Consider the following 25576-nt stretch of genomic DNA (forward strand, 5'->3'; position numbering starts at 1 on the left):
TTTACCCTTCAAGTCCCATTGACTTTCAATGAGAAGTCCCATTTTTCAAAGTGACTCAGTTATATGGGAGCCAAAGCCCTTAAGTCATTTAGGTGTTTTTGAAAAATTTACCATACTTGTGTAATTGCTACAGAAAGTATGGATTCCAGGAAGAAGTTAAATTGTGTCAAGTATAAAAAGATTGCTTAGAGCAGAAGTGGGCAAACTATGGCCCACAGGACCGTCCTGCCCAGTCCCTGAGCTCCTGGCCCGAGAGGCTTGCCCCCGGCCCCTCTCCCACTGTTCCCCCTTTCCCGCAGCCTCACCTTGCTCTGCCGCCGGCGCAATGCTCTGGGCAGCGGGGCTGTGAGCTCCTTGGGCAGCGCAGCTGCAGAGCTGGGCTTGACCTGGTGCTCTGAGCTGCGTGGTGGTGGTGGCGGCGGCGGCATGGCCCGGTTCCAGCCGGGCAGCGGGCTGTAGCGCCGCCAGCCACCGGTGCTCCAGGCAGCGCGGTAAGGGGGCGGGGGGATTCGATAGAGGGCAGGGGAGTTTGGGGTGGTGGTCAGGGGGCGGGGGTGTGGATAGGGGTCGGAGCGGTTGGGGGGGACAGGGGTCCCGGGGGGGCAGTCAGGAAGGGGGGGTTGGATGGGGTGGCAGGGGGCAGTCAGGGGCAGGGGTTCCAGGGGCAGTCAGGGGCAGGGGTTCCAGGGGCAGTCAGGGGACAGGGAGAAGGGGTGGTTGGATGGGGCAGGAATACCAGGGGGGCCGTCAGGATTGAGAGGGGGGGTTGGATGGGGCAGGAGTCCGGGGGGGGGCAAGATAGGAGGTGGGAGCCGGGCCACAACCCCCTCCCCTAACCGGCCCGCCTTACAATTTACGAAACCCGATGCAGCCCTCAGGCCAAAAAGTTTCCCTGCCCCTGGCTTAGAGCATGATTTTTTAAAAGTTGTTGTGACATTGCCTTAAAGTTGACTGAAGCTACACTGTCATTCCACGTGTATGTGACAGGCTGGTTCTAGTGACACCACATTCTAATGTAGCAAAATGAAAACCGTTACCTTGACACCAAAACTAGAGCTGAGCAGATGGTACAATCACATTTAGAGCATAGCAAGTTCCATATCTTTAATCAAGTGCCAGGTGCATTTTCCATCTCATGTATATGCCAAAAGTCCAAATTTAACTGATTTATCTGACAAATTTGACGTGCTTTGTCTTTGATAGTTACCTTGACAGGCAGTAGCTGGCAGAGTATGGAAAGATTTGCCATTGTTATCACAAAAACGATATTTTCCTTCCCACTTTCATTCCACAATTAATAACTGATCGTATGCTTGGTAAAAAAGGAAAATTAAATTACTTAAAAATCTATTGCCAATGACTGCACAAGTCTTTGTCATGAAAATGTATTTAGTACTGAATAGGCTCAGATAAACGATTGACTTGATAGGTTTTGGGGTCAGAATCAGGAAATTCCTTTTTAACTTCTTGGAGAGGATTTTACTGAAATCAGTGAACACTGATTAGCAGTAACCACAAACATAAATGACAAAACCAAGATGTCACTGTTCTCAATAGATAAAACACTTTCCAAGGGGGCCTGGTCCACATATAGTTTATTGATGTAATAAAACAATACAGTTAGTGTTAGATCCAACCACATAGAGAGAAAGAATGAGTGAATGAAAAATGTGTACAGTACATATAGGAAATAAGATGTTTGTGAGACAACTACTTATTTCAAAATAAAAAGGTTTCTAAAATATATTGAGTTATTGAAATCTACATGAATACATGGATGTTAACAGCAACAAGGTGCATAAAACCAAAACATCAAATATTGAGCAACTCAACGATGTACTAGGCAACTCTGCTAACAATGCATGATGTCTTACGATCTGCTTGAAATATCACCGATACCACACAGGGTAAGCAAAACATTTAGATTTAATCTCAGATACACAATATTAGCATGAACTTCCACAACTACAGGTAGGGATTTTTTTGAGCTGAAAGTGACTACTTTAGGAACATCAAACCCTCTCTGTAAATTAAGAGAATGTATCCAAATAAAATGCTGTTATTGTTCTTTCCAGATAAAACCCTTCCCTTTTACTTAATACTCATTTCAGTCATAAGCATAATACAGCATTTAGGAACACAGTTTATATTACAACATGACTAAAACAATGACAGCCTCAAGAATTAAACATGATTTCACAGGCAAAAAAAAAACCCCTCAAAGATTCTTCTCCTTAAAAACTAGTTTTATAAACGTAGACTATATTGCATGAGGAATTGCTGGTTTGTTTGTTTTTTAAGAAAATATATTGTGCGATTGTGGCTACAATGCACTGCTGAAAAGCACTGTTGTTTCGTATAAAAAAAATCATTAAAATAAAAATGTTTTTTAAAATAACTGACAAAGCATACGCCTTCCAACTACTTACGAAGAGCAGGCGGGAAGTATTGACTGTTTTACTGTGTGACATTTTATTGATAGGATTCTTTCAATGAAACTCTCCAGCTAAAAAAAATAAAATAAAAAATAAATACGTTTTTAAAAACAGGTGCATATTTCAAAGCTGCTATTGCGAGGATGTTTTAAATGTAATGGACTTAAAGTGTATGTACCAAAGAATTATGAAAATGCACTATAATCTGAGTTGTTACATAAAGAATATATGAAAAAATCTGTCAAAATAAGTAAAGTAGAAAGGGGATCGAAACGGAACTAACTGAATGAGTGCAGTATTGTAGCCAGGCTTCTAAAATCAGATATAGAAAATATAAATAGACTGCTTTAGGTGATGGTTCTCCAGTGTCCAAAAAAAGAACAAGTATTGTGAAAACTCAGTTAACTTGATCCAGAGCTCTGAGCAATTCTTCACCCTGTAGCAGGTTTCTGCTGCCTTGTATGGGAGCATTTACTTCGCAATCATAACTGGTAAGTTGTGGTAGTCCAGTCTCATCCATTGACTGCCCTAGGAGCTTACTTGCTATATCTAAAAAGGAAGATGATAAAGATAAGGGCACATTACTTACTGTATTTTACATTTCCCAAATTAGCGTATGGGGGAGGCAAGTTCCATTAGCGAATACAGCTTTAATAATACTTAATTTCCCCCTTCCCTCCCACACACATGAACACTAACCAGTTGATAACAAGATGATTGTCTTTTGTCCCACTCCATTCTGGCCATTAGATTTGCACCCTTTTACACGTTTCCAACAAAGTGATGCATTCGCTCCACAATCTTCTGACTGCTGGAATAAAGATCCCTTAAAAAACAAACAAACAAAAACTTATTTTTGCAGATCATGTATGCAAAAATTTCCAGAGGAAATCAATCACCAGTTCTTATCACTATAGTTACTAACATGCTGCTACTATCTAAAACTGAATTCATTTAGTACCTGAAAGAGAAAGTTTAAGGACAAATTAGTGTAGACTGATGTTTAAAAGTAAAAGGGAGTCTTGCTTTAGGAAAAAGGGGGGGAAAAAAAGTACACACTTTAAGAAGGAGATAACCTTGGTTTTAATAAAACCAAACACCATCCTCAAAATTAGTGTGTGTTATATGTATACATACGCCCGCCCCAGCCACCTCTTACTACTTTTGCTGGTCACTACCATTGTCTGAGCAGGCCGCAGAGTTTACTGAAGTGAATGGAAATAAAAAACGTAGGAGAAGAGAGGAGAACTACTATGGCATTACTACTGTTCCCAATCCTCACGTGAACTAGATATAAAAATCATTTAAACTTTTGTGATGTAAATTTTGCTCCCACACGCCAAATTATCTTGTGTCCCGGACCAGCTGCCCCCTTTCTTTTGTTCTCATTGCCAATGTGTAGGGCCCTACCAATCTCACGGCCATGAAAAACATGTCACGGATCATGAAATAAGCCCTTCCCCGTGACATCTGATCCTCCCCAGCCAGAGGCTCCGGGGAGGGACAGGATTTCTTCTTCACTTGCAGGGCTGCTCTCAGAGGGGATCAGACCTACCTCCGGGTACCTTTTGGGTTGAGGGCCCCACGGTTACAATACCGTGACATTTCAGATATAAACATCTGAAAATGTGAAACTGACCAATTTTAAAACCCTCTTGCCATGAAATTGATCAAAATGGACCCTACCAATGTGGAATCCTGACTCATTCCAATCACAGCCGTGGCTCTAGAATCACTTGTGACAGCAGCAGACGAGAGATTCTGGGGTATAGGACAGAGCAAGAAGGCTGTGTGTGTCTTCGTAGGAAAGTTATTGCTTTCTGGACTAGGTAAGAAAACATGTCTGCTAAACCAGAAAGCAAGACAAAGGAAAAGCCAACCATCTACAGAGATGCTTGGAAGCTGAGGAACTGCTGGCAAGAGTGCTAATACTGGTGCCCGGATTTGGAAGTTCTGTCCTTTCTCTGGTAGATGGCTATTGAACATGGAGGGGTGAAGACAGTGGAATGCTGTGAAAATCTTAGAGTCTTAAAATATTCAGGTATGTTGCTTTTCACTTTGAATTACTTCCCTTTTTCACTAAGAATTTTCTACATATGTGAAATCTATATAAACAAGAAAAACTGCCTTTGGTGTAAAAAGATTCAAATGAATGACTCAGTCAGAAGATTTAAACATTACATTTTCATAGGAAGGTTAACTCAGCCACATTGTACCATAGCTAGTATATTTGTGTGTGCAACATAGCAGTTCACATTACATTTCCTAACTTCTGATTCATTCGTTTTGAAATCTTATGACACCAATGTCTTTTTCTTTTGAACTAAGAATACATCTACATAGCAAAAGAATCTCAGAGCCTAGCTATGGTGCTAAAAATAGCTATGTAGATGTTTGGGTTCAGAGGTGGGCTTCAGAGTTCAATCTCCAGCCTGAGCCTGAATGTCTACACAGCTATTTTTAGTGCTGCAGTGCAAGCCCCCTGAGCCCAAGTCTGTCAATCCAAGCTCTGAGGCTTGCTGTGTAGACGTACCCGAAATGTCCTTGTTTAAAAAAAAAAAAAAATTACATAAATAATAGACAAACGATATTCCAGTTTCTCTTCATACACAGAGCTATGGAATGCCACACTGACAGGACCATAAAATCTTATCTGTAGCTCTATGAAACCAGGATCTATATTTACATAATCCTAAAATATGAGATAGTATAAACCTAAACTTAGTGGCAGTTTTCTTTTACACATGTGCGAAACAGATTTCAAATGCTTACAACTCCATTTGGGGCAGGCTGTACAAGCTGGTTTAGAACTAGTCCTCAGTAAAACCTAGACCCAGGTGGTCAAACTTACTGATCCTCCGAGCTGCATATGGCAATCATCAGAAGCTTGAGAGCCATGTGCCTGCTGGGGTTCGGGGCTCCAGCCCTGTGAGAGGCGCCTGCTCAGGGTTTCAGCCCTGAAAAGCGGGGGTGCGTGTCTCAGAGCTTCAGCCCCACGGGAAGCACCTGCCCAGACTCAGGCCCTCAGCCCTGCTCCTGCTGAAACCCTAAGCCCTGGCACACGTGCCCCACAGGGCTGAAGCCCCGAAACCCCCCTCTCTGCTGGACAGAAGCCAGAGGTGACGGGTGAGGGGGAACACATGGAAACCTTTGGTGCTCCCCGCCCCAGATTTTTGCCAGGGTTTGCCGTCCCTGCTTGGTCACATGGTGCCACCGGGCCTCCTCCCTGCACAGCAGCTGCTGGTACCAGCAAGCTGGGAGCTGAGGCTGTGGGGAAAGTCAGTAGCAAATAGCTGGGAGCTGCAGGGAGTGCCACTGATTTTGCTGCTGCCTCTCTCAGCAGAGCTAAAGCAGCTGCCCCTCCCTGCAGGAGCTACCTCTCCACGTGGATTTAACACCTGGGAGCTGCAGGGAGGGACTGCTGAGGGTAAGAGGGGATGGTGTGCGGGGTATGGGGGGACGACCTTTAATTTGTGCCCCCCCCCTCAGCGGGCACCAGTCATCTCTGGCAGAAGCCCCTAGCCCCACCCCGCTGCAGGGCAGCAGCTCTGAGCCCCCTCCCCCCAGTCTGGTAGGTGGAGAATGGGTAGTGGGCTAACTGTAAAAGAGTCGCATGCGGCTCACAAGTCACGGTTTGGCCAACCCTGACTTAGACACTAGAAAATTTAATCTTTTAAAGCACAACCTTTGAGTTACCTGTGCAAAAAACGTGTTAAAAAGAGTAATTTTTCAAATACATGGACAGAAAGAAGTTGCCTTTAAGCAGAGACAAAATCAGTAATAGAAATTTTAGCTAAAAGGAGAAATTGAGAAAATTATAAACGTGAGAAAAAGGGGATGAGAGGCACTGTATAAATGGAAGCCTTCACAGAACCTTCATTATAGCAGCTGGCTTACATTGCAATACACGAAGCTAGCATAGATCATTTGCTATTTTGTCAGTGGTGACATCTGTTGAAATGGCCTAAATGGGAAACATATGGCAGCCATAGCAACAATATGTAAAACAAAGGCAGCGAGGATCATTAGAACACGGATGGAGAACAATCATTCCTAAAAGGCTACCAGGAAAAAAACAAACAAACATGCATGCGAATGCAAAGAGTAAAGAGAATGAAAATACGTTAGAATGTTTTATTTAAAAAAAAAAAAAAAAAAAGATTAAGAGACGCTAAGGAGAATAAAAACAAGAGTCTCTAAATTACATAACAAAAAGCTGCAGGAGCTTTACAGAAGAACTGGATGTACAAGTTTTCCCCAGCCTTCTGGGAGACAAGAGGTCAGATCGCTAGTAGACAAAATATAAGCAGTCATTCCAAAGCCAGGCGATGATGTAGGGATAATTCGCTATTTGGAAGAAAACACGCTTGCACTCTAGAGCATGCGAGCCTACATCTACAAAGCAAAACAGAAAACAAAACCAATAAACCCTGGCAGCAAGTCTTAGAGCCCGCGTCAAGTCACTCAGGCTTGCAGGGCTTGTGCGGTGGGGCTAAAAACGAAAGTGCAGGCATTCGGGCTCAGGCTCTGAAACCCAGCCAACCAGGGAGAGGATCTTGGAGCCCAGGCACCAACCAGAGCCCAAATGTCTATACTGCTATTTTTAGTCCTGCAATACAAGCACAAGTCAGTTGACATACGCTTTAAGACTTGCTGCCATGGGGTTTTTTTGCTACGTAGACATATTCTAAGACCACACTTACATTACAGAACATCAAAGAATCAGAAAGTCTCGAGACGCATACCACTGTAGAGAATTAACTTGTGTGAAGTTTTTTTTAAAAATGGGATTTTATTTGACAAGTGACATAGGCAATAAGAGATCTCTCTAAATCTATTTATATTTGTAGGATTTATACATCCTTCCAAATCCGTGCTGCTCCTGTTCCAGCTCTTTGCAAGGTCTCTGATTTTGAGGGACATGGAGGTAAAGTTTGAAATAGCAATGACACACATTGTTAGCAGGTGAACATTGTTTTTAGTCTCATGTTCTTACAATGCCTTATTTTCTACTTAAACACATTCCAAGAGACTGTTTCACAAATGAAAAGTTTATCTTCTATCTAACGGAGACATTTGTCTGGGTGCAGAGGGTAGTTTAAAACTATTTTGATAGTGGGAAAGAATTGAAATCAAAGGTTTTGCATCCAGGAAGACATAGGATGTTATTAACTTAAATGATTACTTTGGTCACAGGATTTTGCTGTATTGCACTAGCTAAAGTCGAGATTCTGTATCAATGGTTAATTCTGGAAACAGTAAGATTACAACTAATTTTAAAAGAAAAATAATACCAAAACTTACAATTCCCACTGCTTGAAAAAGTGAGCCATCATAGTCCATCTTTCGCTTTCTCTGAGAGTTATGCAAAGCCAGCATCTTTGGATTCAGTTCTTCATCCACTGCAGCAGATCTAAGAAAAATGGGTTCAGTCCATTAAAGTTCCTACTATCCTCCAGCCAGTCTTTTATAAACACTTTGTAAAATAAATATTTCACAGTGACAGTCAGTTATTTATGTGTCACTGTTTCAATGCATGATTAGAAAGAATTCTAGCTTTAAATCTTGCTAAGTCAACTACTTCTGATCTTAACATGGAAAACTGGCTGACCTTTAAAAAAAGTTCCTCTCTACAGAAAAACAGAGAAAGCTTAAGTATGTCATTCTCCCGTCCCTCCTTTGAGAGTGGGCATGGGGAGAGCAGTGTCCGTGCACAGGGAAAGCTACTTTGTTTTATCAAATGGATTAAAATTCTGATTTGGTGACACTGTATGTCATGATAAAAATCTGTTATGGATGCCCATAATCCATATTACTGAAGTACAACTTATTTTAAGCATAACATCTAAGCTTAAGGCAGTCTTTGCATCACATCAGAAACTGGGCAAGAAATTACTTATGCATACCCTCTTTCAGATGGCCTACTGGACTGTTTTGTTTGCACAACTCAGTATGAAGAGGAGCAGAACAAAAAATATGAACAAGAATGGTTCAATTGTTTGTTTTCTATACAAAGACTTGATGTAAATACAAATGCAAAAAAGGTTCTGGGAAATCAACTCCAGTTGCTGTCGAAGTGCACTAAACTTAAAATCTTCTTTTAAAGCATAAATAAAGTTATACAGCTTGTTCAAAAAAGGGATCAAAGACGACAGCAGATAATAAAGCTCTACTGTACAGGCTAGAGAAATATATTACAGGTCTAATTTCTTCAAGATTAATGGGTAACAGGATTTCAGCTTCATTTTTAAAATACCTTTTACTCAAAGTGACTGTTAACAAATCGGGTGTTCCTGGATAAGATTTCTCCATCTGGTCCAATGTTCCTTTTCCAGCCCTGATTGGAGATGCAGTTCGACTTCGATTTGCACCATATGGTGATGCTGGGGCGCTGTTGGTTTCATTGATTATGAGGACAGGAGACTGAGAAACAATGAGAGTCTTAATGTCATCCATGCATTCTGTTTTCACTGGTGTTACTTCCTCAGCGGCAGTAGACAGTGCTTGGGTTTGCTGAAATATGGTATTGGTGGCCACACTCTGAGAGCTGGCGCAACCACTCTCCAGTGAAGGCGGCTGATCAAAGGATCGTAACTGGAAGTCGTCATCCATTGGGATGTAAGGAGCTAACATCTCCAAGTCTAAATCAGTTTCCTGAAAGAATAATAAAATGGGTAAATTGAAGGGTTAAAATCCATGTGCATGTTATATAACAACCTGGTATATGAATTATGCCAGCTCTTTTCCAGACCCAAAGTCCAGAGTTTGGTCTGGAGACCAGAGGCCTAGCTAATAGTGATCAGCTAAGAGAAAGCTGGGGTAAACAAAATAACATTGCCTTTGCTAAGATATGCTTGGTCAGTAGAAATGCCAGATGTTACGGCAATAACTGAATAATTATGTTTCATCCAATGTTTCAAATTGAACAAAGAATCCCTGTTCCTATTGTGTTTCTCCTGAAGGGAAAACAGTCTTCCCACAGATCCAACCTTGAGTTTATGAAAAATTGGCACATGTTAGTATAATGATATGGCATCCTTCCACCTCCCTTCCCAGGGACCAATGCCCTGCCTTAAGGCATAAAGGAGACAATCTGTGTTACCATATCCTTTCACTGTTTCTTTGCTTTAACCCCTAGGAATGTACCTGTTGAACAATCAAAGAAGTTGCTCCATTCCTATGGACCCCAAATCAAAATTCAACATATATATTTTATACTAATAACATTTTATCAAAGTATTAATTAAATGTTAACTTGCTAATTTGAGACCATGGGCGGAGACATTTATGTAACCTTTTAACCATTGGCTAATGTGCTATCTTGTCTTGCTGCAAAACCTATCCTGGGGTGTGGAACTGCCTACTCCGTCACTTTCCCCCGCCCAGGGAAAATCTATATATTTCATTGTAATCAATTGATTGACAGGTTTCAGAGTAGCAGCCGTGTTAGTCTGTATCCGCAAGAGGTGCCACAAGTACTCCTTTTAATTGATTGACAGTGTCTCTGAGCCTAATAAGCCAGGTGACACTCCGCCAGCGCTGTGTGTAATAAACCCCTATGCTTTGACCTCTACACGGTGTGGATTTATGTCCTTCATAAATAAAGTTTCTAGTGTATCTGTGCAATACCCAAGAATGCCTTAATGATCTGTAAATAGTCTGCCACTTCCTCTCTCCCCAAACCTCTGGAATAGTGCTTTGAGAGCACCATTTTTTTAGATCTCAAAAACTATTTAGAAACCAGCTACCAACTCTTCTTTAGTTTTCAGAAATACTGCTCCTGTATTTAACACATTAATTTTAACATTTGATAAAATAAGCATACAAATACTGCACTCTAGGATAGGCTTAAGATGACACGCAAGTTTAACTTAATGTACATACCTGAGTAGAGAATGGATTTTTCGCTTCTGTGTCTATTGCAAAGAGTTTTTCCACTAATTCCAGCTTAAACTCATTAGCCATATCATTATCCACGTCAAAGCAATAGTCATTGGGACTACGGGGCTGTCAAGACAATTCAATTCAGTTTTAAGTACAAATTTTCAATTGGTTCAACATTGTGCCTAACTGTCAGGGTGGTTAAGCACTGGAATAAATTGCCTAGGAAGGTTGTGGAATCTCCATCACTGGAGATTTTTAAGAACAGGTTAGACAAACACCGGTCAGGAATGGTCTAGATAATACTTAGTCCTGCCATGAGTGCAGGGGACTGGACTAGATGACCTCTCGAGGTCCCTTCCAGTCCTATGATTCTATAGCTTCACTCTAAAAAACAAACAAACATACAACGTGCAACCAAACTATAATTGCAAAAATTTAATGAAAACTCAATGGTACTGGATAGTATTTGCATTCATCTAAATATGCGCAGAGTTTTCACTATCATCAGTTTTAATAGATTGCCACAGTTTGGGGGATGTGGGACAGGTATAAATGTGTCAGAAGTTTATACACTGATTTGCTGTAACTCACTCATTAATTGCAATAAGCATCTCTCTGAATCCTAAATTCCTTAAAAGATGTACTCAAAGCAGTTACACATTCATATGCACTTTTAATCTCTAATTTTAAAAAAAACGGAAAATATAGCTTTCAAACTGAAAGGTAAAGTACTCTTTTATTGACAGGTTATGCTGTAAATATAATTTAATATTACATGGCCACAATTTAGAAATACAATCCAAATAATATGCAAATACTCTAGAAACTCTGTTCACACCACTTTGTCTAGAGATATTTACTCAAAAGCCTACTTCACATTTATTTTGATGACTGTCTTCCCAAATTGTATGACTGACCTCAGGTGAACTTTGGTTAGTGCTTGCATCAGAAGGGCTGACTGGCTGGCCTTGCCTCTGGTGGCTGGAAAATGCAAGTTCTAGTGGCTCTGTGTTTGGCTCCAGTTTTGATACAACTTCTCTATTGAGTGCAGGGTCAGCATTGCTACGAAGTGGCTTTGTAATTTCAGAGGCAGGAAGTGGGGACATTGCCAAATTTATATTCTTCAATTTCTCACTGGATGAGGGGAGCATTACATCATTATACAAAGGAACTTCATCATATTGTTGCTCATCAGACTCTATAAAAATTAAAAAAAACCATCAACCTAAGTAAAAGCGCGGAGTCTGTCTATGGACCTCATTAAATAACAGCAGCTGAAATATTTTTTGTTAGGCAAGTGATATTGGCAAGTTATTTTCTAATGTTTATTTTAACATACACTAATATTATTAATCAATAGGGTCTCTGACTTAAACACAAACCCACCATTACTGCTGAAATCTAAAGAGATAATCGTGTCTCCAGGAGCTGGTGCGAGCAAAGTTAAAGCATCTGGTTCCTTTTTAAGTTTTTCAAAGAGGCTGTTAGTATCTTCTAGGTCAGCCTTGCTGAATATTTTCATATCAGGAGACTCCACTGGTTTCAGCACGCACTCAGTTTGTGCAAGGGAAAGAAATAACTCCTTCTGTACAATTTCACTGTCAAAAACAAAAAAAGATGATTCTTTAAAGAGCAGCTAGCAGCTCATAGGAAGTTTAGAAACAATTCTGACAATTCTATTTTATTTCTCTTTGCTCATGTTATATGCGCAGGAGTTTTTAAAATTCTGCTATTGCCCATTCATCCCTCAAATTCAATCTTCTCAGCAACCAGTTGCGATAGCATAAAAGGAGAACTTCACGTAAGTAATTAGGACAGCTGTGCTTTATGAAAATGTCAGTAATAAACAGATTAAAAAAAAAATACCAAACACTTATATGCTGTCTTAATGATTATTACAGATTCATTCACAATTTTGAAGAAATTCAAAAGATTTCCAAAAACAGCAAGTTGCAGTCAATATTAGCAATGCAGTTATTTTACCAGTGAAAAGTTAAAAGTTTTGAGTAAACAAAGAGTCACACTGATGAAGAAACGGGAGGAAAGACTATATTTTAACTACTAATGCTTTGTGACAGAGTTAAAACACTACTGAAAAACTCCAGACAAAAGGTATGTTGAACTCCAGACAAAGGTCCATATCTCGATTTACATCTATCTAGCCCAGGGGAGGGCAAACTATGGCCTGCGGGCTGGATCCAGCCTGTCAGGGCTTTCAATCCGGTCCGTGGGGTTGCCAGCCCGTGGCACAGCAGGACTAAGGCAGGCTGCCCTGGCCCCGCACCGCTCCCGGAAGCAGCCAGCACCATGTCCTTGCCTTAGCCCCGCTGCCACCCTGGAGCTGCTCGAGGTAATGGCACCGGGCCAGAGCCCGCACCCCTCCTGTGCCCCGCACCCTAACCCCCTACCCTGAGCCCCCTCCTGCACTCCGCACCCCCTCCTACACTCCAACCCCCTGCCGCACCCCTCCTGCAGAGTCCATCCTCATTCTACATTCAGATTTCCCCATTGACATCAATGGGAGTTCTAGGTATACATTAAAGAGTAACTCTACTTCCCAGTTTATTGCTCCCTTAACTCTGTATCTGGCAATTTTCTAGGCAATTGCAAATCATTGCTTATAAAGGAGATAGTAAGTGCCAGAACGTATCTAATTTGAGGTCAGATCCTTTGGGCTTTGGCTTAATCTATAATAAAGAAACATGCAAAAAGTGTTTAACTACTCACAGCTTACCTCAAGACGTAATTTACGCACACTATGCACTGTGGTTGGGAGTTCTTAGTGCTGTATATAACAGTTGCTTGAGTTTCAACCCAGACATATCCACCATGCTTAGCAAGCATTCTGTACTGTCCTGTAGTCACTTGCCCTTTAGTGAACACTAAAGCAGAAAGGTCAACTTTAGAATAATGAAGTGGCTTTTTATAGCTAAAGCAAAAATATACATTAATCACTTCAGATCCACACTTGCTATTAAAAATTTTCAAGTAATTCCCTTCCTACCCCCACCCTCCCTATCTTATCTAAAGGATTCATAGATTCTAGGACTGGACGGGACCTCGAGAGGTCATCGAGTCCAGTCCCCTGCCCTCATGGCAGGACCAAATACTGTCTAGACCCTCCCTGATAGACATTTATCTAACCTACTCTTAAATATCTCCAGAGATGGAGATTCCACAACCTCCCTAGGACTTAAATTACAGAGAGTTATAGGTCTGTCTTTCTACTTACTATCATGATGAGTTTTGGTCAGATGATCAGAGTCCAGAGCATGATAGTATTCATAGATGGAGTGACCCAAGAGTTCTTCTGGCTCATATCCCATCAGCTCTGTAATTCTTTAAATTGAAAAGAAAAAAAGGTTAAGTGAAAGCAGAAATAGAGAAGTAGATAAGAACATGAGAATGGCCCTACTGGGTCAGACCAATGGTACATTTAAGCCCAGTATCCCATCTTCCAACAGTGGCCAGTACCAGTGCTTCAGAGAGCATGAAGAGAATAGGGTAATTATTGAGTGACCCATACAGTCGTCCAGTCCCAGCTTATGGCTGTCAGAGGTGTAGGGTCACCAAGAGCATGGTTCTGCATCCCTGACCACTTGGCTAACAATCATTGATTTTGATGATTAGATGAATAAATTTAATGTAGATGTTAATGGCTCTAAAGAAGCAATCTCTTCCAAACCAGAAACTCCTAGATGACTACATTGCCAGCAACAGTGGTGTATGTAAAATGACAGTTTTCCTTTCAAGCAGGGTTAAACTGAGGAAAACTTGTCTCTTCTGATGTTCGCCTATCTCAAAGATCTCATAGTCCTATTCCACTAGTATTTCGAGGCAGTTTTACTACCAGCTGGAATGTTCATAACCCTCCACTTCTAGTTATTCAAATCTAATCTCAGGTCTTTATACATCAATTTTTTTCTTATTAAATACAGGACAATGGTGTACAGGATGTAGTATGCAATTTGTGCTAATACTATATTCACACACCTTGTCTCTCTAATACTATATTCAGAAGTTAAATCAAACATAGATAAGACATTATACCTGCTTCAGCACTATTTTATTCTGTAATTGTTTTAATTCTGTAATTGTTTAAGAGGAATGAGAATCTGAAATTTCAGCAATCCTAACTTAGAAGTGAAAGTCTTTTTGGATTTAAATCAAATCATATTCCCTTTAACCACTAGATGGCAGCGTTGTACACAGAACAAAAAAGAGCACTCAGTTTAACTGCCTATATCAAAAGAAACCAGAGAAACAGAACACACAGAAATGGCACTGATCTCACTAAATTGGCTGAATCAGTGCAATTTCTGTATGCAAACCAGTTCTGAGAAAACACTTGCACTAACATGCAATATTTGCTTGAATCTAACAGCAATCTGATGAAGCGACAGTTTAAGTTAGAAGACGCAATCTCTGACCACTGCTTATTCTATCAATAAGAAGCAAGTAGCATGCACTGCTATTGATTTGAGTTTTAAATAAAATGTTGTAAAGTTATTCCATATTCTGAACTTGACAAGCTACGTTTTCAATATGAACCTGTTAGATAAATGCATTTTGCTCAGAAGTGGTCAACTGTACACATGCAAGAAAGGTTTATAAAGAAATATAAAACACTGAAATTAGCAGCATCCCAGAGGTGGCTGCACTTCACTGATGGGTAAAAGGGTATCTAATTTTTAAAGTGCCTTTGGATCCTTCTGGATAAAAGGTGCTACTCTGCCAATTCAAATTGTTCCATAAGTGATGACTCCATACAGGAATTATTTCCTTAACGTAGTAAACTTTTCAGGTTTAAAAAAAACAAAACAAAAAAAACCTTGCTTTTTACATAAAATATATTGACCAATTAAAAAAATGACAAGCTAGTAAAACCTGAAGTATCACATATGAACTCAGTTTTATAGATGGATAAAAGTTAAGAAATAAAACTACCCACAAATATAAAAACTAAAATAATGCACTGAATGTTTGTCAGAACTTATATTTGGCTTTACCTTTCATCACAATATGAAAATTTCATATCCAGGCTGTGGCGACTGAGGAATGTCTTGCTGTCCAAAGGGACTTCAATGTTTGATGGATGAGGGATAGGTACACAAATCAACACCAAGCATGTCATGGGAGGCTTTTTATATCCACAGAGAGTCTGATTATTGCAGGCATCATACACACGAACATGCCCTGTACAGTGAAGTACCTACAGGGGGAAAAAAAGCATTTAAAAACTAAGTTCTGTATTGGAAAAGGAGATTGACATTACAACGGTTATAATTTCATAAGTGGGCAGTGGCCTTCCTCTCTCCCTAGGTGAACTACTGGTGTCAGTACTCAAAATGCAATAGCAGCATTCAAGCATATGTGTGACATCTGCTACAGTTACGTAAAAAAAGTTTCCTCCCCATTTACACTATGCACATTAAAAATGTTAAGTTGGCTACCAACTTTTTTTCCTTTTTGGTGCTCATTGAATTTATACTAAAAGTTAATTGATTCATCTTTGAAAATTGCCTCTACAGCCAACAGATGAGTACAATCACTCATCAGTGGCACAGATGGTGTTTGATTGCTTATGTTTCAAATTGAAACAGACAGAAGACAGCTTATATTTCTGTTTGAAACAGAGACAGAAGACAAAGCTGTATTTTGCATTCTTTGTGGGGATGAAGGTAGAAGGAGAGAGTTCCATCATACTCCAAATATTCCTAAAATACAAAAGCCTGGAAATCCCGTTCTGCCTCCCTATGAGTCTGAAGTCAGAACTGTTTGTATAACTGGGGATTTGATCATGAATATGTGACAAACTGAAAGCCATAGAAAAACCTTTCTGAACACAGTGCAGTCACTGGATATAAAAAAGTGACCATATTTTATCTGGGAAATAAGATAGATCCATTTTAAGAGACTCAAATTAGCTATATTTTGTTCCAGTTATGGTGTGGGGGGAGAACCAGCAAAAGAGGAATAATAATGCTAGGCTCCTTCACAAAGTTAACCACTTTAAAGTCAATCAGAATCAGTCATCATCATGATGTAATCCTAGTTAATTTTATGCAAGAGCAGGAAGCTTCACACAAATATTTTAATAATTATTAGTGACTCCTGACTTAAGTTGAAAGGTCAGTATTAAAAAGGTTCTCTTATTTTGCAAATTAATTTTCAGTTACGTCCTAGATGTGTTCTAAGTTGCAGTGCAGCATATTTAAGAACTTACAGTCACAAGAGTGCACTGTAGGTTTTACCAAATCAGCAAGAAATTGGAGAATGCCACACTGCACTGCTGCACGCTAAATTATTTTATACTTTGTTCCAAATGTGGATACTTGCACCTAATGAGATCTGAAAAGCAAAGGTTCTAGTCATATCAATATTCATGTATACCCCAGGGTTGATTACCTTCCACGTTGCAGACTTTATATTTACTGTCCTTCCCCTGCTGGTCAGTGTACACTTCATCCTGAGGAAAAAGCTACGCTCTGTATTCTGTTCTTTGCCCTTTTTCACAGGACCTAATAAAAAATATTAAGTGAAATGTGAGTATTTCATCACCTTCACAAGCTTCAAATAAGTGCAGCAAAACTAGCTGTGTGACTAGAATAAAGGACACACAAAAGCAGAGATGAAATGGTTATTTTTATGTGAATGATGCATGCTGGGAGGCCTGACCTCATTTTGGATATGAGGAGTTTTCAGGTAAGTTTTTACTCTGAGATGGGCAAAAGAAATTGCAATGCTGGTCTTGCAAAAACAGCAAGGATAGGTTCAAGGTCCCATTTATAGTAATCCCCCTAATTTCAAGGTGGGGGCAGATGGAGAGGGGGAGAGAGAGCGAGAGAGAGACTGAGAATTAATGTGTATTGTCCGTCCCTCCCCCCCCCCATCTCTACTTTAAACTCACAGGAAATTAGTCTGAACCCTCTTCACACCCAATAATTCATGGTCGGTGGAAGGGAAAAAAAAAAAAAGAGGGCTAGATATATTGTACCAATTTTGGCCTATCTTTAGGTTTTCTGTATTTAAAAAAAAAAAACTACACCTCTACCCCGATATAACACGAATTTGGATATAACACGGTAAAGCAGCGCTCCGGGGGGGAGGGGGGGGCGCTGCGCACTCCGGTGGATCAAAGCAAGTTCGATATAACACGGTAAGATTTTTTGGCTCCCGAGGACAGCGTTATATCCAGGTAGAGGTGTATTTAAATTCAGGATTAATAATCTGAATGATTTACTGAGAGTAACATGCTGCTGCTGCTGCACAGAGGTCTCCAAGGCTGGGACTGAAGCTGATGCCTAGCCACTCAGGGAGGGATTGCTGTTGAAGGAGCATCACGACTCCTTAATAATGGGTACTTTGCTCTGTTGTAACCCTGAGCAGCCTTTATTAAAAAGGCATCTCTATACTATCTGGAATGCTACAAGGGATTTTACAGAAATTAGGGAACCATGGCCCCTTGCTTCAAAGAGTTTATAGTGTAAAATAGAGAAAAACAGAACATGAAGATAGGCAAAGGACTGGGGGGAGGAGAAATAGGGTGAGAGAACTGTTGAAAGATTAACAGCTCTATTACACATCCCACCCCCAAAATTATTTCATTATAGCACCATGCTCATGACAGCAGGAGTTAAGATTGTGGTCAAGTCCATGTTACAGATTCAGGAATGTGTCTAAATATGAACTTAGGATTGTACAATAAGTATTAACCAAGTTTTGAAACACACCTTCGACTCCCTTGAAGTCAATGGAGAAATCTTAGTGCAACCTAATATTAATGGATGCCATTTTAGGTTACTGTACAAATCATCTAATTGTAGTGCACCTGGATTCATTAACAACAAACCTCTGAAGACCAATCTTTTTTTTAAAGCGTTGTGTTAAAAATGAGAAGTCGGAATTTCAGAGAGGACTATTTCAACAGGAACAAACTGCTCAGACTGGGCAGAGAAAGTCCAAACTAGGGTGACCAGATGTCCCGATTTTATAGGGGCAGTCCCGATATTTGGGGTTGTGTCTTATATAGGCGCCTATTACCCCCCCACCCCATCTCAATTTTTCACACTTCCTGTCTGGTCACCCTAGTGCAAACTGACTTCATCAACATAAGCATAAGCAGTTTAGTGTGTTTGTGAGTGGAAACACAGATGGACAGATAAGGTTTGGGGATGGTGGAGGAGGGTTAGTTTGCAGGAATGCATTCATAATGAGTTCATGCCACCAAGTCGACCTGGTACAATTTGGAAGCTTACAGAATACAGGCTCATTCTAGCATACGTTACAGGTATGCAATAGTTTGTTCATACTCTAAAGACAACACAGTTACTATGATATTCACAGGAAGAAAAATGGATAGAATGCACATGTTCAGAGGATCACAGCAATAACATATCAACTCAAAGTTTTTAAACAGCACACAGTTTCTGGGTGCACGAACTAGGCAAAGCATATTCAGAAATCTACAATTTACGATATCACAATACAGACGCTCCCCGACTTCCGGAATGGATCGCCTTGCGTAAGTCAAATTTTGCGTAAGTCGGGGATGTATACCCGACACTTACGCTCTCCCCACCCACCCACCCACCCACCCCCGCCAAAACCCAAACAAACAAACAAAAACCCACCGCCTACGGGACTTACGGAACTTCTTCCGTAAGTGCGGGTTTGCGTAAGTCGGGTTTGCGTAACCCGGGGAGCGTCTGTATTACCATCATTATTACTTTCTGAATAATCTGTCTAAACATCTTAATGTGTGGTTCTTCTCCGAGAAGCAGCTGTTTAAAGATGGCACATTTACTGGTTCTTGCTGACTTAGATCTGTGCAAGTATTATATAAAAAGTTGTCAATTTAAAAACAACAACAATTCTGAAAACATAAACTGGGATCTGAAACTAAACTGTGCTGTGATTGTCCAGCATTATTAATAAATGTTTCTGCTAGCCAAATGTTAGCTTCAGTTACACCTGTACAATCACACACAGCAATATTTAGCACCGAGACTGTAAATGGGTTAATAATTCTGTTATATGTGAGCCAGAACAGAACTTAGGTTATTCAAAGCCATGCTAGCCTTGTAGGGATAACAAATCAAGACACACTTTTGTTATTGAAGTCAGGAAATAGAACTCAATTATATACAGAAAAGATCTTGAGTGAGGGAGTAGGGAAGCCATGTTGAAAACTGACTAATTTAGACATGCCAGAACGGGTCTACATTATATCTACTTATTATGAAACTGTAGTCTTTAAAAATAAATTTATCTTTGCAACAGATCCATTTATATCCTGCTGTATTGAATATGGCATCTGTTCAATACACTTAATTGCTACAAAGATTCAGTTTAGCACTGGATGCATGGACCAGCGATGAGGGCAGGAAGATTTAGAAAATTCAGTATTAATATTAAAAGGGCCTGTTTTTCCTTTTACACTGGCTTTGAACTAGTCTTCTCCACGGACTTCAGAGTCACTCCTGATTTACCTTGGTGTGAGAAAACAGAATCAAGTCCTACGCATTTTGATGACGTGTAGGAATTTATAATCATCCTCTGTTTAATCATTCCAGGGACTCAGGGTAGGTCTACAATGCAGCTGGAGGTATAATTTCCAGCTCAGATAGATGTATCTGTGCTAGCTTTGATCAAACCAGTGCACTAAAAATAGCAGTGCAGGTGGCAGTCAAGGTTAGCGACCTGCGTACAATCCTGTCCAAGACTCTAGGTAAGTATTCAGATAGCTAGCCCACACTGTCACAGCTACGCTGCTCTTTTTAGTGTGCTAGCTCGATCAAAGTTAGCACAGGTATGTCTATTCAAGTTGGAAATTACACCCCATCTGCAATGTAAACCTACCCTCCGTGACATTTTCCCTGGAAATAAGCACAGTGGCTTTGCTTGGCTGCCACATACCCAATATTTGAACTTTTCCCCCTATTTGCTGCAGTGGAAATATAGTAGTTCAATCGCATAGTCTACACTGAGCCTGCAAATGGCTGATGAGTAACAGGATTGTGGAAGTTTTAATTTTCTCTAGTGCAGTTGGAGAAAATGGGATTAGTGTGTTCCATTCTAGTACAGAGAAAAAAAAAACCTATCAAATATATTTTGTGTCAAAAAGACAGTAACTTCAGAATAAAGAACTGCAGTGAAGCAACAGCATAGTCAGAGACCAGTATTAGCTGAAGATTCAATTTAATTTAAATATTTTTGGTTATTCCAAAATTCATGCCAAAGCAAGAGGCAAGATCTAAATCATCTGACTGCATGATTCTTTTCTATACCTTTTCTGAAAACTGCAACCTAAATATAACTTCTTCCAGCATCCTGTGGAAAGATTTGCCCTGCACACACACTCCAAGACCAGTACAGAAAAATACAGATTTATTATCTTCAAATTCTTCTACATCAACCAATTAAGATGTTCTTTACACTCATCCTACCTCTAAATGTTTCTTATCTTTCAGGCATTTTCATTCCTTCCATCTTCAATAATTTTATCTGAGACAATATTTTTTTTTTAAAGCGCTACTGAGTAACTCGCATCTCTCAGAACATCCATCCCCCGAAGCAGCGTGAGATCTCGGGAGAATTTCAGCTCTTTCTGACACCTCTTACTATAGTGTCCCAACTAGATTTGTTGCAAGCTCTGAGAAGTGACGTGTAGCAAGTAGTTCTCTCTACTGACTCCTTTTTTCCCCTTCACGGTTATTTTATTCTTTAAATACCTTTGGTGCCTGTTCTAAAGAAGCCATAGAAGTCTCAGTAACCAGGTAACTGTGGATTCAGGCTTTTTCCTATTCAAGTAAATGAGGTAAACAATATCAAAACTGATAATATCAGCATCTGATTATACAACAGATAGGAACCATCTGTCATTAAATTAAAGAGTAGCCTCTTCTTACCATTTCTATGTGTCAGCATTTCTCTCAGCTCTTCATGGTCACATGGGTGGGTAAAATCGAACACACTGTGCCCAGTCAGCTCAAACTGTAGAAGTAAAAGAGTGTGAGTCTAGCTCTGAGTAGTCAAGAATGTACAGTAGGCACAACATTGAAATTGCATTTAAAGATGTGTCAGTATTTCACCTGAGTGAGCCCCATACACTTGTTCACATTTTCAGACATGTAAATCATGTCACCATCCTCGGAAAGAACCATGACAAATCCATCAAGGGCTTTTAAGTAAAAGCAATTCATCTCCTTCTCCATTTTGGCTTCTGTCTCCAGGTCACCTAGAAGAACCCATATTTTTATTGTTTTTTAGACTAACCTCACATCATTCACACTTAATTGCCTGATGCCTGAAGTCATCCCACACATTAATAGCTAGTTTGACAGGTTGCTCACCAAAGACAGCACAATTCTATTTCTGGGATACTTAGGTGGAGAAATGGTTGTCCTGATTAAGCATCTCACTTAAAAACATGAGCTTTCAAAGAGTGTCTGATAAAAACTTAGTAATACCACATACTATGTTCAAAAATGCCAAAATGAAAGCAATGGTTGCAGCATTTTACCTTTATCTGATCTTTTTTCTTTTAAACTTTAACAACTTCTGCATGAAATGACAAAAGTTTATGTCATTTGTATTTAACATCTTGGTAAATGCCACTTATTTACCTGGCACTGACTAGATGCGTCCTCCATTATGCAGAGTTTAAACTACTATTGTCTCACTTACGCAGCTGTCACTCCCCATCGCTACCACTAGGTTAGTGCTGTTTCCTGGAACATGTATTACTGAGGCATATCTTAAGTGGAGCACAACACAATGGTTTTCAGTGGTTTCATTTAAACAGGGATACTCAAATTTAGCAAACCTAATCTTAGATCTACCAACTACATATCGGGTGCTGTGAGCTATCTTGGGTATGATCTACCTCCCTTCTCGCAAGGGAAGTAGGCAGAGTGGAAATGGTGTCAAGTTTTATGCCCAGAAACTCAAGAGCCTGATTTTTGTGTGTGTGTGGCCGGGGGTGGGGGGGGAGGGAGAATCACAGCTGAGATTTAAAATAAATAAAATAAATAAATAATAATAATGGTGCTGGTCTTTTTAGGGATCCAAGAGCTATCAAGAATAAGTATGAAAAAAATGGAGTGTACATTACAGTTTAGGCCCCCCTCAGCCTGGCTGTATTTATTTACTCTCTCAAGGCCCCACAGTAAAAGGTAAAGTTCTAGTTTTTCCAGTGTCTTCACTGATAGCCTCCCTCCATTGGGATATTTTTAACCAATGTAAAAGGGATGGGGTGAGTTCAGATCACTCATACCCCTTTCCTGGCCTCTGTTGGTAAGCCACAATAAGTTTATTCACTTACTTGCATCTAACAGCTTTCTCATGCGTAAGTAGCTGATAGTCAGCCTCATAATGGAGGCCTTGTCAAGGTGTGCACTGACAGTATGAGGAAGAGGCAGCTGGTGAGCAAGTTCATAGAAGACCTCAGATTCCTTGCTTCTTCGGCATCTGGCTGCATCTCTAGACTTCTCCTTTCTGCGATCTGAACTAATCCTGTATGAATAAAATTTTAGATGATTAACATACATTGGAGGCAACGTTATCACAGCAAGACAAACACATTCCTTCCACCTTTATATCTAAGCTACTTGCTAGCTGGTACATTTGTTATGACATATCTGAGTCTCTGTAGAAAGATTTAAAATATTCCATGTAAGGGCAGATACTATTCCATATCTGCACATGCATCTCTGAGACTTCTGGCACAGAAAATCCTCACAGACAAGATTAAACAAAAACCGATTATTAAAACCAAAATCCAGTTTAGACAATATGGATTGGCAACACACACTGCAGCTTCAATGGAAAGATTCTGGGCATTTCTGAATGTGACAGTTGCAAGATTAAACTGGCACATACAAAAAAGATTTATAAACAAAGTTTGTTTAAAAAATAGTTTGTCTAGAAGTAGCATGCACCATTCTTCTGAGAATATCAACTTACTGTGCTAGTGAAGTTTCACTACATTCAGTCATCAGCTTAATTTTAACAAAGCAAAAAAGAGCGCTCCTGTTCTTTCACCTAAAGCACTCCTCTCTCCCCCTTTTCTCTATCATGATGGACAACACTGCTGCCCTACCTGTCAGAGTTTATAATCTTGGCTTTATAGTTGACTCAGCTTTTTTACCCACCTCTCCAGACGTTGTCTAAAGCTTGCAGCTTCTTCCTCAACATATGCAAGACATGACCTTTTCTACTCACACTGCTGAACTCTTGTCCAAGCCCTGATCAGCTCATGCCTCCATTATTGTGAATGCCTCTTCTCTGGCCTCAATGCCTCCAAACTTGCCCTATCCAAGTTCAGTCAGAATACAGCTGCTAAATATATTTTTGGTTTGTTGCTCTGACTACATCACACACACACACACTTTTTAATCCCCTCCATTAGTCCCTCGTCTTCTAATGCATCGGACACAAACTTTCTGTCCCTACTTACAAAGCACTTCACAATTTAGCCCATCCCTTCCTATTTGACCTATTATCACAAGGTGGGCTCTGCCAAAGATGCCAGTCTCATTGCCTAATCCTTCTCTTCCTCCATCAAACACATCTATACTCTCTCCTAGGCTGGTCTTTACAACTTGGATAAGCTCCCAGTTACAATCTGTAAAGCTACTACCTTCAAGTCCTTCCTCAAAACTCACCTCTGCTGGAATGCACACAGTAAGTTACAATCAGATAGTGACTGGGCAGGTGCCAAGCTGAGACTGTGACAGATGGACAATATTCTGAACAAACCTTATGGAATTAGGGTTAATACCTTTGGGTACATTGTATTAAAATGCAATTACACCTCTACCTCGATATAACGCTGTCCTCGGGAGCCAAAAAATCTTACTGCGTTATAGGTGAAACCGCGTTATATTGAACTTGCTTTGATCCACCAAAGTGCACAGCCCCGCCCCCCCCCGGAGCACTGCTTTACCGTGTTATATCCAAATTCGTGTTATATCAGGTGGCGTTATATCGAGGTAGCGGTGTATATATGTATGTGTTATTGTGGCAGTATGTACCTTCCCTAGGAGGGAAGGAGGGAGACTAATGCACTTCCCTCCATTATCAACCATTTAAAGCTACCCACTGAAGAAATAAGTATATACTAGTTCAAGTGTATTCTCCAGGGACTAACAGAAAAATAAAGGGTTTTTGAATAAATAACCTGATTTTAAACTGGCCCAAGGCCTTCTTCAGCGAACAGACAGGACCCCAGTCCTTAGGGTAGGGTTGGAAAGACTGGGCCTACTGGGTACTTGTTCTGAGCTGCAGTGGTGATGAACTCGTAACCACGAGGAATCAGCTTGGGTGGGGAGTAGGAGGATTGCTCCTGCCAGAACCTATGTTAGAGTGAACTCTGTTAAGCTTATTAGTATGTATGTAAATTCTTTTTCTGTTTTTAGTACGTTTTCTCTGTAATGCTTTTTACCTTAAAAATAAAGTAGGCTTGCATAAGAAGTGCTGTGTGGTGCCTTATTACTGTAGCAATTAAAAACATGTTAACTGTCTCTGAAGAGAAAGCAAGCAGGTGTCCTTGGACAACTTATCTATGCCAGGAATAAACACAGTAAAGGCAGGAAACTGTGCAGTCTGGAAATACCCGAGGCAGAAAGTTCTCTATACAAGAGGCAATAGCTGAGGGGCTAGAAGTCTGAGAGTTCTCTTGCTGTACACTGAACGGAAATATAGATGCAGTTGCCCTGAACGGCTACATATAGTGGCAGCAGGTATGGGATCTGTAACAATGTGAATTGCTAAGCGCCAAAAGCAGTAAAAGTACTGTAGAAGAAAAAACACAGAGAAAAAAGCATTGATAGTCTCTTTGGGAAAAGGAATAGCGAAAAGAGATAAGGGAAAATGAACTATGAATAGCTAAAGAGTTATGAAGAGAAAGGGAGATTAGCCCTGAAGAAAGAACGAAATCACAGTTGATTTGCTGTGTTTTAATGACCAGTTGAGACATGATGATCTTTGTTGCTGCTGATAGAGGGACCAGCAGATGGGGAGGAATCTTGGAGCCAATACCCTAGAGAGAAACAGGGAAGAGTCCAACTTTTTAGAGTGCTTACTGGTGTCCTCCGGCACCTCCTTAGGAGGGTGGTCTTGTCCTGTCTTTTAGTTGTGGGCCTCTGTGTCTATCAATACTCCAAGATGCTAGGCACTGAGATGGTTGAAGAGGACTTCAAAATTTACTATGAAACCATCTGTTGCGACATTTGGACCCAAGAACAGGCTCCGAA

The 25576-nt window shown here is 40.4% G+C and overlaps 1 protein-coding gene across 1 annotated transcript in view; it reads right to left on the bottom strand.

The window, feature by feature from the left end:
- Positions 1-1578: 1578 nt before the first annotated feature.
- HIF1A (hypoxia inducible factor 1 subunit alpha) overlaps positions 1579-25576 on the bottom strand; it is a 46612-nt gene continuing 22614 nt past the window's right edge. Inside the window, exons 2-15 of the mRNA XM_026654202.1 lie at positions 22645-22835; positions 21413-21558; positions 21230-21314; positions 16728-16840; positions 15329-15531; positions 13552-13658; positions 13054-13201; positions 11706-11917; positions 11237-11517; positions 10320-10442; positions 8692-9089; positions 7740-7848; positions 3135-3261; positions 1579-2984 (exon numbers count right to left, since the gene is read on the bottom strand). Coding sequence (XP_026509987.1) covers positions 2833-2984; positions 3135-3261; positions 7740-7848; positions 8692-9089; positions 10320-10442; positions 11237-11517; positions 11706-11917; positions 13054-13201; positions 13552-13658; positions 15329-15531; positions 16728-16840; positions 21230-21314; positions 21413-21558; positions 22645-22835 — 2395 coding nt within the window. The 3' untranslated portion in view covers positions 1579-2832. The remainder of the gene's footprint in view (positions 2985-3134; positions 3262-7739; positions 7849-8691; positions 9090-10319; positions 10443-11236; positions 11518-11705; positions 11918-13053; positions 13202-13551; positions 13659-15328; positions 15532-16727; positions 16841-21229; positions 21315-21412; positions 21559-22644; positions 22836-25576) is intronic.

This window comes from Terrapene carolina, unplaced genomic scaffold (assembly GCF_002925995.2).
Source record: "Terrapene carolina triunguis isolate 2854851 unplaced genomic scaffold, T_m_triunguis-2.0 Scaffold189, whole genome shotgun sequence".
In the NCBI taxonomy this organism is placed as follows: domain Eukaryota; kingdom Metazoa; phylum Chordata; order Testudines; family Emydidae; genus Terrapene; species Terrapene triunguis.